This window comes from Antechinus flavipes, chromosome 2 (assembly GCF_016432865.1).
Source record: "Antechinus flavipes isolate AdamAnt ecotype Samford, QLD, Australia chromosome 2, AdamAnt_v2, whole genome shotgun sequence".
NCBI lineage: Eukaryota > Metazoa > Chordata > Mammalia > Dasyuromorphia > Dasyuridae > Antechinus > Antechinus flavipes.
The window spans coordinates 586,022,181-586,040,097 of record NC_067399.1 but is presented as its reverse complement, the minus strand read 5'-3'; the positions used below and the strand labels follow the sequence as shown (position 1 = coordinate 586,040,097).

The window sequence follows — 17,917 nt, the reverse complement described above, 5'->3', positions numbered from 1 at the left end:
CAATAATCAGTCCATCAGTAAACACTTATTAATGACTTACTATGTGTCAGTTACTGTGCTTAGCACTGGTCATTAAACATCTTCAAGTCAAGGTTGAATAACTTTTTCTTGAATGACTTTTTATGAGTTGAATTTGATGGCTTCTGAATCTATCTTCCAAATCTGGGACTTTATATGATTCTAAGAGAGCAGAAAGTATGTTATTGATTTCAGCTCAATATGAGGGGAAAAAAAAACAACTTTCTAACAATTAGACTGATACAAAATGAAGAAAAGAACTAATTTGAAAGATAAGATAATTTCGTGTGCTGTTTCTACAGATGATGGCTATATATGTGTGTATGTATATGTATACACACACACACACACACACACACACATATATATTTACACAAAATGTTGTACCTCAGGTAAGGATTGAGATACATAACTTCTAAAGTCTCTTCTAATTGTTCCATTATCAGCTGTGCATTAAAAGGTAGTATGTAAGAAAAAATTGAAGAATAATATCTAAGTATTTTTAAAAATGTATATATCTAGTCATTTCAATGGGATTATAAACTGGATGTCAGAGGCAATAATTTTTACTTCTTCAACAATCTACTGGGTAATTGAATCCAGTATTGATTCAATTAATAATAAGCAAATATTATTCCTTAGGGTTATATTTTAGCTGCTCTAAAGAACATATCATAGTGCTCCTTGCCTTGGTTTAGAACATGCATAAAATATCTCTTTAGTCCTCAACCCAACTTTCCTACTTAATCAATATATTTCATAATCACAAAGCATTTACTAAATGCTCGAATTATGAGAGCCACTGCAGAGTTCAGAGACACAAGTGAAATGGATTTTGTCTATAAAGAACTTAAATTCCATTATGAAAGACAAAATGTACATACATAAATTTGTAAAAAAAAAAAAAAAGAAAGAAAGAAAGAAAGAAAGAAAGAAATGCAAGATAAATATATTGATATTTTACCAATTTTCAATGCTAACACAAAGTCTGGCCTCAACAATTGTCATTTGGACCTCAAATCCTCCTTTTCTGCTCTATTACTATTCAAATCAGAAAGTATTTCTCCCTTACTTGAATTCCTAGAAAGTATGTACTTCTTTTGTGTAATCTATGCTTTCTACTCTTAACATTATCTTGGTATATACATATCATATTCCTTTTCAGACAAGCTAAAATTTATTCTAAAGACAGTGATGTGGATGCTAAAAGAGCTCAAAACCATGCTATAGAAGAATTAGATGAAAGGACTTGGAATATTAAATCCAGAAATGGAATTCTATCTTTAAGCATTTCTATCATGTGGAAAATGGATTAGATTTTGTTTCCTTTGGACCCAGAAGACCAAAAACTAGAACCACTGAGTGAAAATTACAGGGAAACAGATTTTTTATCTCAGTGTAAGGTGGTGAGAGGAAGCTTTTGTTGGAGAGACAGAGAGAGAGAGAGAGAGAGAGAGAGAGAGAGAGAGAGAGAGAGAGAGAGAGAGAAAGAGAGAGAGAGAGAGAGAGAGAGAGAGAGAGAGAGAGAGAGAGACAGAGAGAGGCAGAGGGATAGAGACAGAGAGGAACAGAGATAGAGAGAGAGAAGGACAGTGACAAAGAGTCAGAGGGACAGAGATAGAGAGACAGAGACAGGTAGACAAAGATGTGTATACATATTTTTATTAACATGTGTCTCTGAAACTTAGCACCAAGCTTTCCACATAGTTATTACATTTGTTGAATGAATGAATGGCTAGAAGGTGATGAACGAATAATTAATTTTTAATTGACTTAATAAAAGAAGACCTCTTTGGTTGTGCATCTGAAAGTATTTCCATGTGCTCTTTCTCTCACAGTGACTACGGTTATGAGCGACACAGCAATGGTCAGTGCCTGCCAGCATTTTGGTTCAATCCTTCCTCCCTCTCCAAGGATTGCAGCCTGGGACAGAGTTACCTCAACAGTACAGGGTGAGTGGACTAATGGAATGCCCTTGAGAAGCTGAGTTTTGCTGTGTTCAGCCAGTGCTTGGAAGCTCAGCTTCTGATCAAAGAGTGTTTGAAGACTTTTTTCAGTGTAACATAATTTTCTGACTTTGTCCCTTTTAATAATGCAGTGATGCTTTGCATTTATAGTGCAACTTTCATCTGACAATTGTCAGATCCCAGTTGCATATAAAGAAGTATGATGTGATCTTTGGGTAATCATAGTAATAAATAATACTTTGCTGATACCATCACTTAATCTTTTACCTCATTTTATCCTTCCATCAGTCCTATGCAGTAGGTAGGAGAGGGGAGTTGTCCCTCTTTCCCCTGTCCTCAAAGTTATAAGAGAAACCTGGTGATTTTTTTCAAGGTCACATAGCTAATTACAGAAACATGCCTCCTTGAGTCAACTTGGAGGTCCCCATGGCACAGGCTGAGACTTTTTGAATTAAGAAAAAAAAAGAATGTCATTAGTCAGCAAGGCTTTTGTCACAGAGGAAACTAGAAATCTTGAGCCCACCATAGAGAGCCAGAGTTCAATTACCTGAGTTATGAGCAAAAAGATCTCAGGTGGGAAGTAAAAATATAAAGCTATGAGATAATCACAGTTTTCAATGACTAGGTCATGCAAAAATAAAGAAAAATGGTGAGAGAAGTTACATTTGAGTTTTACAATGTGCATGATCCTATCTATAGCCCTGCATGTTATGCACATGCTTGCCTGTCTGTTTGAGCTTCAAAGTTTAGGGTTAATCTAGCCTTCAGAGGAAAGAATGCACAGGGGAGAAAATGACTGGTTCTGAAGATAGTGGACTTCTTTTCATTACTGGTCTTCAAGCCTGTTCTGGAAAAACAAGATTTACTGATTCATTGCTGGGGACAATAAGGGGAAAAAAATTACAGGCTGAACAAGATGGACTCTGAGTTCCTTTCTGAATCTGAGATGTGATGTTCAGTGAAAAACCTGTGATTGAGTTTCTAAATTGTTCCTTCCCACATAAAACTATTCAGGTTAAAGAAACTACTTTAGAAGAAAGCCAGATTAAATCAGATATATATTACCCTAAGGAAAAAATTAGAAGGCAGTTAATTGCTTTATAAAACAATTCTTTATTTTACACAAGATCTCAGTCAACATGTTCTTTAAGTAGAAAATTCTCTCCAAATACTTAAATAAATTTACGAAAAATATTTCATCTTTCCCCTCTGAATGCTTACATTACAATTTGTCCTTCTCGATGGAATTTATTACATTTTGCTTTGCATTTGTTATTTGTATCCATATCTTATTTCTTTTACTGTTTTGTACACTTCTTAAAGAGATAGAGCGAAATCAGAGCTTATCATCTTTGTCTATCAGCTCTCTTCACTCTTTTTTTCCACTAAGTTACCAGAGCCAAGCATAAGCTTTGAATATAGTTGGTGCTCACCATTTGCTATTGTTAAATATTGCCTAACTTTTATTTTCACTTAAGTTATTTATACAAAGAATTCTTAAATGTGATCAAAGATATATTCCAGAGCTTGTTAAGATAGAATTCCCAAGTACACATAAGACCAAAAGTGAAGATTTAGGGGACTCCAAACATAAGAGTGCATCCTCTCAATCCAAATTCTTCCGTGATGTCTATTATATTTGTTGTTTTAGCCTTTGTCTTGAAAAGAGCATTGGATTTGTGGTAAAGGACCTCAGTTTGAATCTTGGCTGCCATATTTATTAGCTATGTGACCTTGTGCAAGATTTAAATATATATATATATATATATTATATATATATATATATAATATATATATATATATATATATATATATATATATATATATATATATATTTGCTGATGCAATTGGGATTAAATGACTTGCCCAGGGTCACATAGCTAGTAAGTGTTAAGTGTCTGAGACCAGATTTAAACTCAGATCCTCCTGACTTCAGAGCAAGTGCTCTATCCACTGTGCCACTTAGTTGTCCCCTGAACCTGTGCAAGATTATAGGTTTATTTGTGCATACTCTTTGATCCAGCAGTATTACTACTGGGCTTATATCCCAAAGAAATCTTAAAGAAGGGAAAGGGACTTGTATGTGCAAGAATTTGGGGCTGTTTGTGGTAGCCCTCTTTGTAGTGGCCAGAAATTGGAAACTGAGTAGATGCCCATCAATTGGAGAATGGCTGAATAAATTGTGTACAAATATTTGTAGATTTAATTAATATCATATTTATAGCAATTTAACATATGGCTTTTTGGTAATATTCTAATGCTCAAAACATGGTACATTCATAAGCTAGTATACTAAGTGGTCCTGAATTTATATCTAAATTACAAGATATTAGGAGGACTTCTCATCAGATTCTACAATTCTTTCCCTTATATTCATTATTATAGGATATCCCATAGCAAGGCCTGACCTAGAAGGACTTAGCCCAATTGTTTTCGGGAAACTATTAATTTTATGCTCCTTTTCCAAGATTTTCACTCATAGAATTGGCATTGTAGAGTACACTGGGGAAGGAGGATTTATGATTAAGCTTAGCCCTTGATAAAACACCTGCCATCGACCCCAGAGTCATCATTTTAACACATAAGGGCTGTCAGACTGGAGCAAGAGTTAGAATGCCCTATTGATCAGTGATTGATTGCTTCCTGGCCAAGTACTAAGCACTTCAAATCAAGTGTTCATTAGTTAGGACAGAGACCTAAAATTATTTATTTTCAAAAAGGGCCTTAGTGCTTCGTTTCTATCTGCTAATACCTGTAAGCAACTCAAGATCTTTTTTTTTTTAAAGGAATACAAAAGAGAAAGATTCTGCCTTTTTCAAATATCAATATATTCTTGGAACCTATTTGTACAGAGGATCCATGCTATGCCAAGGATGTTACAAACTTGCTTTCACTGTTTTGCATTAGTCCTGAACTCTGGTACCAGTAACATTGTACTATTGAATGTAAAATATATTATTACCTCAGACCTCCCATTGAAGGGAGGCAGGTAACTTTGTTCTCCATCAGCATAGATATGCTGTGACCTAAATCCATACTGACAGTGAATAAAAGGGGATCATTGTTAGTTTGGTCATTGTGACATTTGTATATACTAAGATGTATAGGGATATATCTTTATTCTGCTCTTTTTCTCCTTTGATCATGGTATCATAGCTTTAGAGCTGGAAGGAATCTTTGAGTCTATTTAGCCCTAACTGAAATAAAGAGTTATTTCAATAATAAGAACACTGTGGTCCAGAAAGGTTAAGTGACTTGTACAAGCTTATACAACTAATAAGACCCAGAATGAGGATTAGAATCCAGTTTATCTTTCTTCAAATCTAGCAAGCTCTTTTCTGTCACGCTGAATCTTTTAAATGTCTGGACTATGTCAGTATCTATCGATCTACATATATATTTATACATACACACATTCATATATTTGTGTGTATACATGTATATATACATATACACAATACACATTTACACATAATTTTGTCCATTAAAGTATTCTTTCCTATTGCTCCTGAACCAGAAAAAAAAATTGCACATCATAGAAAAGCTAAAATTAAGAAATCCACTAAGGTACAATTTAAACATGTAAGGTTTCTTTATTTCAAATAACCCAACAGAACCTTCTCTAGGGGACAGCTCTTTTCCTTATATTAACTTTGTGATCATTCCAGGAGCCATCTTCAAATCTTCAATTAAATGTTCTATTCAGAACAGCTATTGATAGATATGCAGCTATAGATAGATATTCTTACATATATATGTATATATATATATATATACATATATATATACACACATACATATATACTCAGAACTTATGTATATATACATGTATATGTGTATAAACTTTTGGGGGGAGTATTTCCATAGAGGCTACTTGCATCTCTCCACAGAAAATGCTAAGCAACCAATGAAAAGTTTATATAGCAAACTGCTCTTCGGGGTTCTTGTTTAATAAAACAGTGGAAATATTTATTGAGGGATCCTGAGAAATGAATACAAATTGTGGAAACTCAGCATATCATCATCATTAACAGGTCTAGAGGGAAATAGGACAAAATTAACTTCAGTATATCAATGGAACTCCATAAATTGATGAAGATAGAAAGCTATCCATACTTTCTCATTCTAAGTAATTCATCAAAAGTATTCAGTAAATTCTCCATTAAAGGTCCACTAATTACATTAGGGATTTTGTTATAGATTTCTTAACATTTGATAGTCACAAGTGGCAAACATGGATAATTTCTTATGTCTCTTTCCCTTTTCTATTCATGAAAATTTTTTATTTATAACACCTGATATACAAACCTCTTTATATATTAAGCCTACTTTGCATATTTTCATTGCCTTTTGATTGATTCAAAAATTTGATTTCTTAGAATTGTGGTAATCCATGATTTTAAAAATGCAACATCATTAAAATATATAATCTGAAGTATAATTTTACTCTAAAAAGTTTCCTAGCATTCTCACAGATTAAGTGACATCTGGAGAACAGCAAATTTAAAAGATATATTGTCATTGGTATTTTTTTTTTATTTTTCTGGTTTACACATTGGTATTGCTTTGATGGAGATGCCACAATTTTCCAAATTCAATCTCATTTTTTTCTTTCTCTTATAAGGTTCTGAGCTTGTTCCATACTATATCCTTAGAGATAGCATGTCCTCTAAGTCTTAATGTAGTTTTAATTCTTTAGAGACTTCAGAAACATAAATAAAATAAAATTGAAAAGTAAAAAAACCCAAAAAACTGAAAGTTGAATTATTTAAATTATTTTATTTTTTTAATGAATTTTGAATAATTAGTCTAAAGTTTAACATGACAGGGAGCCATGTTATTATGCATTGCATGTGTGGCAGTTTTTTTATGTCCTTTTTTCATCTTGACAAATTGGAAGAGAAGGTTCTCTTGCTTGGTCGTAGTGATCATCTGATCTATCTTCATTATAATTTTTTTAGAGGAGGTATCACATAAAAACTTTTGTATATACATCAAAATTTACTATTTGGATAATTTGAAGTTAGAAGTACAGATGAAATTCTTTTAGTTATGGAGCAACAGATGATTACAAAGTTCGAAAATGTACTAGAGAACAAGATGTTAGTTATGTTCAATTTTAATAAGAAACATCACTTTTTAAAAAATATGCAATCTAATTTTTGAAAATATTGGAATTCTTTTTGTAAGTTTGTAGAATATGTAGAATACATATATACATATATTTCTGAAGCTATTAAAACTGCACTGTATATGGGATACTGTATATGGTCTAATAAACTATATCAATGTTCATTCAATTGTGTTTCATAGTTTGGACAATAGGAATTCCTTATCTATTTGGATTTCCCTGTATAGATGATAGTAATATTGATGAGGATGAGGATAGCTGAGGTTGCTGACAAAACTGACAAAGCTGACATTTAAAATGTGTATCCTATTTGAGTGTAACAAATGTAGTATAAAGTATTATAGTATTTCAATATATATCCATTTTACAGAGGAGGAAACTGAGGTAGGGGACACAGCTCCAAAAATTTAATATATACACACAAAAAAGTAATATTATTATATAAAATTACATATTAAAAACAAAAGAATTATCAAGGAAAACTATAATAAAATTTTCAAAGAATCTTGTATGATTCTACCTTATGTATAGGAGGTACTTGGAGGAGAATCTTTCAGGTCTCATTTTTGTTTTACTAAGTCAAGTGCTTTTTAAATAAGCAGCAAACAATAAACATAGTGGAATTTTGTATTCTTTGCATTTTTCAATTTATCATATGACTATAAAGATATGGTCTTCTATAAAATATCATTTACAAAAGCCTGTCAGTTCCAAGGATATCTTTGATGCATGTGTAAATTATTTTCATAAAGATTTTGTGGCAATGGAAAAATAATCATATAAATCAGTATTTATTGATATCCTCTAGATCTCCTTGTTTGTGTAGTAATAACAGCTGTGGGTTTTTTTCTAGATGTTTGGCATCTTCACAACTTTAAGATATAAGAATTGATCCTTTAACATGCTCAGAAGTGTGTCACTACCACCTTATTCTTTCTCCATTTCTATATGCTTATACCCAACAATTCTTTTCATTTATTTTTAAAATTATTTCTGTTTTTTTATTCAGCACTTTTTAACTATAATACTTAAACCTACATTTAATTGTTCCACTGTCAGTATCAATGAAGAAAAACAATTTTATAGAAATTTTGACATCTTTTGTTCTTCCATTTCTGTGAAGAAAATCTGGCTTAACCAGGTCTTGCACAAAACTTTATAAAACCTTTTTTTCTCTTTATGACTACACACTGATTTGTGGCAATATTGTTCATAGATTCTCTCCATCCTTCTCTCTGCACTTTTTCACATGAGTTTGTATTTTGAACTAGTATTTCTTTCATCTGCCATATCTTTACTTAGCAAGAAGGTAAAGCTTATCTTAGTTAAGAGTTTGTCTCCTCAGTCTGGTGACTATTTTAACATGTGGTGAATCTTTCTGGGAAATAATGAGAATCCATGTCAAGTTTGACTTCTTTTTCTCTTTCCTAATTTTCTATTTTAATAGCTTGCTTTAAAAGATCAAGTTGGAAATGTCATGATCTCTACAAAAACAGCAGGGGACCATACAGGACACACATTTTTTCCCCATTTGATAGATTGCTATAGCCAATAAACTCAGTACCTTGTGGATACCATATTGGTAATGAGTCTTTCTGGATTTATTTAGGCTAGCTCTTCAAAAGAAAATACAGTTCATTTCTGGGAATGTACTCAGAGTCTTTCCATCTAAATAAATTCTTAATAAAAATAATATTTCTTTGGAATAGCCATTGAAAACTCATGGGTTCCTGTATACTATAATGACAATTCAGAGTAAGGTTTTTGCATGTGAACTATCATAATAAGGTATTATGAACTAGTGTTTCTCTCTTCTTCCATATCTCTGCTTGGCAAGGAGAGTCATTTGGAACCTTCTGGAAAATCATAAAAGTCTGTGGTTGTAGGAGTTCAAAGAGTATTTCTTTTAGCATCAAACCCTGTTCACACAATATGCTGAACAAATGATTTTTGATTTGTGGTATGTTAACTCAGAGAATTAAAATTTGCCTTGCATATGATCTTCTGATCTTTCTTACTATGTCACCTTTACCTGGAGTCTATTGATAGTCACAGTGAAAGTATTTTTGCTCGTATTCCTCAGTTATCTTAATCTGAACCACAATATGGTTTGGATCCCATGAATTCCTATTTCTTTAGTTAGTAATATAATAGGATGCATATTGACAATAGAGATAATGAATTTATTTATCATCAAGTACATTCTTTGTGACACACAATACTAAATTTTAGGGATAAAAAAAATGTCAAAACTACAAAAACCAGTTGCTTTTTTCAAGGACCTATATTCATATATATATGTATATATATATATATATATATGTATATATATTAATTATAGCTTTTGATTTTCAAAATATATACATAGGTAATTTTTGATATTCTCCTCTACAAAACCCTAAGTTTTAATTTTTCTCTCCCTTCCTTCCCCTCCTCCAGTAAGCAAGTGATCCAATATATGTTAAACATGTGCAATTCAAGGGCCTATATTCTAAAAGAGGCACATACAAGATACAGAAAGAGCAAAAAGAGGGTATCCTTAGAGGGACTGGAGAAAACAAGGCCTCCTGTTAGAAGGTAGAAGTTGAAATGAATCTTGCAGGAATCCAAGGACGCTAGAAGTAGAGGTGAAAAGAAAGATTGCATGCACATGTTTTGTAAGTAAAAAGCTTTAATAAAAATAAAAATAAATAAATAGGTATTGCTTGAAAAAAAAGAAAAGAAAGATTACAGGTATGGGGAGATATCAGAAGCCTAGTGAAAAGAAATTATTGTTTCCCAAGGTATAATAGCTGAGAAGCTGTTTTTATGAGTGCTAACATGCAACTTTCCTGAGAAGTAACTCTGGGAACTTTTCCTGACAGATGATTTTCAAACTTTAATAACTACTCTTATATCTCTTCTACTAACAGGTACTGGAGGAATATTAGGACTGAAGAAACTCAAAGAGAATATACTGAATATATAAATGTATGATTTATGATGCCTGTTGGATATCATCTATTTATGTAAATCTATAAATACATTCCAAAGATTTATGTAAGATGACTGAGTAATATGTCCATAATGATTAATTAAGGAAGCTGCTATAAAGATATTTGGAGAAAATGGCTAAATTTTAAGATTTGTATCAAGGAAGAAACCTGAATGTCAAAATCAGAAACAGAATCCTGGAATGCAGAGCCTGAAAACTGACTCAGCGTTCGGTTTCTGGCATTCTTATAATCTATTAAATGATCTAACAGGTTAGTCAGTACCTATTCTATTAGTCTAATTTAGAACTTAACAGGTATAGAAGTAATTTTATGCTTATTTAAAAGATGAGAGATAGAGGTAAGATCTGGGATTTCATTGCAACAGAAAAATCACTGACAAGGAAACCATCTACCAAGGCAAGGTGATACCTACTTTACAATTTACAGTCTTTAAGAATGACTTGGTGGGACAGCTAGATGGTGCAGTGGATAGACTACTGACCTTGAAGTCAGGAAAATCTGAATTCAAACCTGGCTTCAGGCACTTAACATTTCCTAGTTGTGTGACCCTGGGTAAATCACTTAACTCTAATTACCTCACCAAAAAAAAAAAAAAAAAAAAAAAAAAGGGAATTAAAACAGGAGTGGTTTAGCACATAGCAAGGTTAAGGGAGTTGCTCAGAGTGACAAAACTAATATATGTCAATCATAAGACTTCCACCTAGGTTGTCCTGATTCTGAAGCCAGTGTTCTGTCTGTTCGCCTGTGCTGCCTTTTATCCTTATTGATGATAACATGGCAGAGATAACCAGCTGTACAAAAACATGGAGCATACTGCATTTGGAGTTAGAAAATCTGTTAAATTGTAGGCCTACTAAAGTATCTGTGTGAACTAGGGGAATTATTTAATCTCAGCTTTCAGTTTCTTCATATGGGAAATGCATCTGATGGTTGCTAATTTTCCTTTCAGTTCTAAATACCACTTTCTTCTACCATTTTTTAGTCTCACCTGGAGGCAATTTTTACATGTATTTCTAAATTCAGATAGAAGCACCATGGACAAGTCACAGTTCTCTAGGCCTTAGTTCCTTCATTAAAAAAAAAAAGAAGAAGAATGTTAAGGATTATTTATGTCTTTCTTGTTAAAAACCAAAACAAAGCAATTAAAAAATTCCCTAAACTGAAGATAGTTTGTGGAGTTTAATACCTCTCTTTAAATTGTAAAACAGAACCAGATAAAACTATCACATGTTCCATGTTCTGCAATATCCCGGCCCCATAGACTGCTCTCTTTACAGAGCTGCTACAGCTGGCCAATTATCATTAATGATCATTCTGTCCCCAGATCATCAGATATGTTGATCTCCATTCTGGTCATCTAAATGTGTCTATATCAAAGTGGCCCAGCTAATCAGCACTGCAAGTTTCCAAGGCACAGTCAGGATAATTAGCAATCACAAATGCAGGCTGTCGTTCCTATTTGTGACATCAAGACCGGGTAATCTCCTAAAGGCTAATCTGTTTGCAGGTAGCAATTTCCCCTACTTTCCATCACAACCAGATATCTCAAGAGAAATTCCACAGAGGACAGTCAGCTTTATAGCATTTAATCAAAGAACTTACAAACAGACATGGAGAAAATAACTAAAATGGGCTCCTTCCACTGCCTTTCTCTACTAAGAATGCATTTCCATCATTTGAAATACTACTCAACCTTCAAGTCTCAGCCCCAAAGCTATATATGCAATAAAGACTTTTGTGATTTCTCCATCTCACCCGGAAGTAAAAATAAGACTGCTTTTTCTTTTCAATTCTCTTGGCATATTTTATTTCTCTTTTGTATCTTCACTATCTATGTAAGGATTATTCATTTGTGTGTAGGGTGTGTGTGTGTGTGAGATAGACTCCTTTGGTGGTCTTGTGAAACCTAAGGATCCTTTCTCAGAATATTTTAATTACATAAAATAGAACACACATGATTACAAAGGAAACCCATTGAATTAAAAGAGCTGTTAATTTTTTTTTAAATTTTTGCATACCTCAAGCTAAGAATCTCTCTTATCTACTGTATATTATAACTTTTTGTGCCCCTATTTTTCTCCTGAGGGGCTATATTTTCTTGGAGGGCAGGAACCACACTATTCTCATCTTTTTAGCTTTCAAAGTACCTAGCACAGTGTGTTCTTTGTGATAAATATTTAGTAAATTTTGACATTGAAACAGGTATTATACAGTGTTTAAATACTTTTAAGGATATGTATTTAACATGATAGTATATTTTAAGACAAATTCAATCTAACAGTGTAGGTCTTTTAAGGTGCTTAGATTCATAAATAATAAACTGAACATCTCCATTTTTCTCCAGAGAAACTGGAGGACCAAACTCTAAAGTTAGGTGTATAGATTGTAGATGTCACACCAGACTTATTTTTAATTTTGAAAAAGCCTCAAAAGAAAAGAAGCAAAGCTAGAGGAAGGCAGGCTGCAAAATGGAGTCAGAGGAATGATAAAAACCAAGGAAGCATCAGAGGAATATTATCTTGAGAGAGATGTAGATAACAGCAAATAATCAGATATATTGAAGTAATAGAAACTCTTTACTGATGAGCCTTGCCTACCTTACTATCTAAGGCACATTTATAGAATGTTTCCTTTTCTGCAATAGTACAAAGGCTCCCTTTAACGTTACAAAGCATTTTCCACTCTCCCCCCCCCCCTTTTCCCAGCAGATTGAAGAATGCTTTACCAACTAAATTCATCCCAGCAATAATCAGTACTTAAGTCTAACATGATCATAAGTTCCCTTGTTATTACTGAGGTAGCAGCTCCATTTAATGACATATTAAATGCATTATTCATTTATGTAACTCTCAAACAGGAGGTAGCTGGTGAGACAAAAATAGAATCATTCTATAACACAGAAAACAGGTATATGCTGACTAGTGTAAATGAACTCTATTTTTGAACAATTATCTTCTAAATTTCAGGGCCAGATCTGCTTAGATTATTGCAGTATTCTTTTCAGTCAGGAAACAGTTATTTCAGAATGGTTTTTAATTGGCCTTTTTGTTTCTTTTTTCTTCTTAAAATTGATATTCCTTCACTATGAAGCACACAACTAGGTGGAGGTAGGGATTGTATTTGCTTTGCTTTTAAGCAGAGCTTCTGTTGTTTCACATAAAATATCATAATTGTGAATTGGTCAAGGTAGTGTCAGATTCAAGAAAGACAATCAATAAATATTTGCCAATCATATACTATATGTAGAAAGCAATTCTAGACACTAACTGATAGATTATATTTAGGTTGGTCATAATTCTTACTTCAAAAGAGCTTATGCACACAACATAAGAGTCAATGAGTATAATAATCTACTGTTTGATAACCCCCCCCCAAAAAAAAAAAAAAACCTCCAGCTTTTGTGATAAAAACTCACTATTTGATAAAAATTTCTGGGTAAATTGAAAAATGGTATGGCAGAAACTAGGCACTGACCAAACATCTAATACCCTTTACCAAGATAAGGTCAAAAAAAGTTCATGATTTAGACATAAAAAGTAATATTATAAGCAAATTAGGAGAACAAGGGATAGTCTATCTTTCAGATTTGTGGAGAAAAGAGAAATTTGTGGCCAAAGAAGAACTAGAGAACATTATGAAATGTGCAATGGATAATTTTGATTACATTAAATTAAAAAAGGTTTTGCACAAGCAAACCAATGTAGGTCAGCAGAAAGCTGGGAGGGTGTTATAGACAGTGTTTCTGATAAATGCCTCATTTCTATAATGAGAACTGACTCAAATTTACAAGAATACAGTCATTTCCCAATTGATAAATGGTCAAAGGATATGATCAGATGATTTTCAGACAAAGAAATTGAAGTCATTTCTAATCAGATGAAAAAAATGCTCTTAATCACTATTGATTAGAGAAATGCAAATTAAGACAACTCTAAGGTTCTACTTCATATCTCTCAGATTGGCTAAGATGACAGGAAAATATAATGATATATTTTGGAGGAGATGTGGGAAAACTGGGTCACAAATGCATTGTAGTTGGAGTTTGATCCAACCATTCTGGAGAGCAATTTGGAACTATGCCCAAAGGGATACTAAACTGTCTCTTTGATCCAGTAATATCTCTACTGGGTCTGCATTCCAAAGAGATCATAAAAAGAGGCAAAAGGACCCATATATGCAAAAATATTTGTTGCAGCCCTTTTAGTAATAGTAACAAACTGGAAATTGAGTGGATGTCCCTCAATTAGAGAAGGATGAATAAGTTATGGCATATGAATGTAATGGAATATGATAGTTCTATAAGGATGATGAACAGGGTGATTTCAGAAAAGCCTATAAAGACTTACATGAACTTATGCTAGGTGAAGTGAACAGAAAGAACCAAGAGAATCTTATACATAACAACAATAATATTATACATAATAACAACAAGATAATTGTGAGGGATTTGGATCTTGTCAACAGTGAGGTGATTCAAGGCAATTCCAATAGATTTGTGCTAGAATGACATCCACCTCCAGAGAGAGAGAACTATGGAGACTGAATGTTGATCAAAGCATAGTATTTTTACCTTTTGTTGTCTGTTTGTTTTCCCTTTCTAGTGTTTTTTTCTTTTTTGATCTGATTTTTCTCTTTTATTGTCACAACATAACGAATATGGAAATATGTTAGAAGAATTATACATGTTTAACTAGTATTAGATTACTTGCTGTCTTGGGGAGGGGGTAGAGAGGTGGAGAGGGAGAAATAGTTGGAACACAAGATTTTGAAAAGGTAAATATTGAAAACTATCTTTGCATGTTTTTGGAAAAATAATATACTTTTAAAAGAAAAAAAAGAAGCTTGTGGTCTAATAAGAAGAGAACCAATACTTCTTGCGAAGTTCACCACATTAGAAAGCTAAATTCAATTCAACAAGCATTTATTAAATGTATACTATATGTAAGGCATAGTATTATATGCAGAAGATACATATAGAACTGATTCTTACTAATGTGGAAGAACCTGATATTCCTGGGATAGAAATAATTGGAACCCTGATGGAAAGTAACCACTTCCTTTTAGAATTTGTGATAGAGGAAAGGAGTATTCTTCTACTGATTTGTATTCTGTATTTTGAGAGAGCAGATTTCAAAAGGTTCAGAGAAAAGATAAATGGGATCCTATCAATTAAATGCTACACAGGAAGTTAGCCCAGGAAAGATGGAAAATGTTTAAGAATGAAATTTGAAGCCCAAATAAGGAACAATTGAAATGAAAATAAAAAATGGGATCAATGTGGCAATAATAATTGACAAAGAGAGAAGACATAGCTCTTTAACTGGTATTTTAGTCCTGTTTTCTTTGCTAAAGAGAGTGGGACTGCAAATGACATATCCAACATAACTAAATGGGAATTGGCATCCAAGATAAATAATAAAAATAAGAGGGTACCCAGTTTTTCTTTATTAATTCTTTATTAATTCAAGTTTTCTGGTCTAGTGTTACTATCACCTCAGATTCTGAAAGATAAAATAACTGAGCCACTATAAGTGATAATTTGAAAGATCATAGAAAATAAGAGAGGTGCTACAAAATTAGAGATAAGCAATATTGCTCTGAATTTTAGAAGAGAACAGTCTTCCAATAATACTTTAGTAATCTTGACTTTGATCTGTGAGAAAATTCTTTTCAAATAAATTATTGAAGAGATAATTAATAAAACTTAAGAAAGAGAAGTAGAAGTTGCAGAAATCCATCATGGCTTCATCAAGGACAAGTCATACCAGATTTTAATGGAATAGAACATTGGGCTAAATGTTATAAAATGAAGATACTTTGAGTCTGTGATACATGTTGACATATTGGCTTTGGGACCCTAGATAAGCCATGCAGCCCATCAGTGTGTCAGGTAACTAAAACTACAGATAATTCACTAATTTCATTGGTTTGAGAAATTCCTCATCTACACTCCCCTTTAATAGAAGGAATCACAGATACAATAAAAACAAATCAAATGAATCAATGAATAAGGTACAACTAGCAAACTTGGTTGGTGCCAAGTTATGGAGAGACAAGCAAAGGGATCGCCATAGGAGTTTCCTCAAGAAATTACCAAAATTTCTAAATAGAGAAATGAGATGACCAGATCTATGCAAGAAAGAAAGATTATTTGGACAAAGATATGAACAAAATATTGCAGGTAGGAAGTCCTATAGTTAGGCTATTGTCTAGATGAGTATTTATGGACAAATTAGAGAGGGGTGACAGATAGATATAAGAGGTGAAACAGAGGGAGGAGTCACATATAGCAATGAACATGATTAGATAGGTGAATAGTGATTCCTTCAACAGAAATTGGGATGCTAGGAGAAGGAATACTTGAGAAGAAAATGAATGAACTTGTCTGGACATAGAGTTATAGATCATGAACTGGAAGAGACCTCCAAGATCATCTAATTCAACCTTTTTCTTTTAAATATAAGGAAATCAGTCAACAAGAATCTATCAAGGACCTACTAGGTACCAAGTGCTGCCAATTTTCATGATTCTTATTCTAGCACTCTATCCACTGCTCCAGCTAGCAGCTTCAGAAAAGAAAGAATGGAAGGAAACTAACATTTCTTAAGTGCTTCCTATGTACTAGATACTATGCTAAGTAATAAAACTATAACCACACGGAAAAAGAAAAATAGTCCCTACTCTTAGTAAGCATGCATTCTATTGAGGTAGGATAACACAAAAGCGATCTGGGAAGCAAGATGAGGACAAGATGGTTTAGAAGTCTAGAAAATCAGTAGAAGGTTCAAGAAGGGAAGGATGGCAAGCCACATGATGGCCCTCCAATAAAAGAGAAGTTTGAGGTGGAACTCATCAATGGAAGGAGAAGGGCAGGCCTTATAAAGAAATATTCAGGGTAAAAAGACAGAAAGGACCATTTATTCTAAGGCTAGGAAACCCCAGATGCTGAGGAAAGTTCTAGGATTACATGTAATAGAGACATTTAAAAAATTTTTTTTCTGCTCCTTAACTTTACTTGCTTTATTTAATCTCCCCCCTCCATGGATCCCTCCCTCATTTGTTCTTCCTCCTTTTCTTCCCTCTTTATCCCATTCCCATTAATCTACATACCTTATCCCATGCCTATTAATTTAAACACCCTTCTGTAACCTATCTTATCCTATGCTACCCTTCCCCCTTTTCTCCCTTTCCCAGTAATATACACACTTTGTCCCACTGCCATAAATCTATACATTCTTCTGTATCTCACCTGATCTTATTCCTTCCCCCTTAGTTTTTTATAGATTTTAGAGGGTACTATACATTTCATGGTGTGTATGTGTGTGTGTGTGTGTGTGTGTGTGTGCATGTATGTAGTATTTCCTATAAAACCCATTCCATATGTGATTAGTTTTTCAGAAATATGAGCCCTCCTCCCCAACCAATGCTTCAATGTCAGTTCTTTCTTTGCCTCTCATTTGTATACCATAATTATTATTTTTACCTTTTCTTTTCTTTTTTTCTTTTCTTTTCTTTCTTTCTTTTTTTCTTTTTTCTTCCTTTTTTTTTTTCCTGAGGCAATTGGGGTTAAGTGACTTGCTTAGAGTCACACAGCCAGGAAGTGTTAAATGTCTGAAGCCAGATGTGAACTCAGGTCCTTCTGACTTCAAGGCTTGTACTCTATCCACTGAACTACCTAGTTGCCCCTGTTTTTACCTTTTCTTAGATAGTTTTATATTTTAAAATCAGATCATACTCATCTTTTTTTCTGAGCTACCCAATTACTGATGTCAATCTTAAACATGATATACATTTCCATGTGAAAA

At 33.2% G+C, this 17,917-nt stretch overlaps 1 protein-coding gene across 3 annotated transcripts in view; it reads left to right on the top strand.

Annotated features, from left to right (window-relative positions):
* The window catches only part of SORCS1 (sortilin related VPS10 domain containing receptor 1), a 714,896-nt gene that overhangs the window by 615,539 nt on the left and 81,440 nt on the right, over positions 1-17,917 (top strand). For all 3 annotated transcript variants that reach the window (XM_051981370.1, XM_051981369.1, XM_051981371.1), the window contains exon 17: positions 1,857-1,970. In XM_051981370.1, the coding sequence (XP_051837330.1) occupies positions 1,857-1,970 (114 nt within the window). The remainder of the gene's footprint in view (positions 1-1,856; positions 1,971-17,917) is intronic.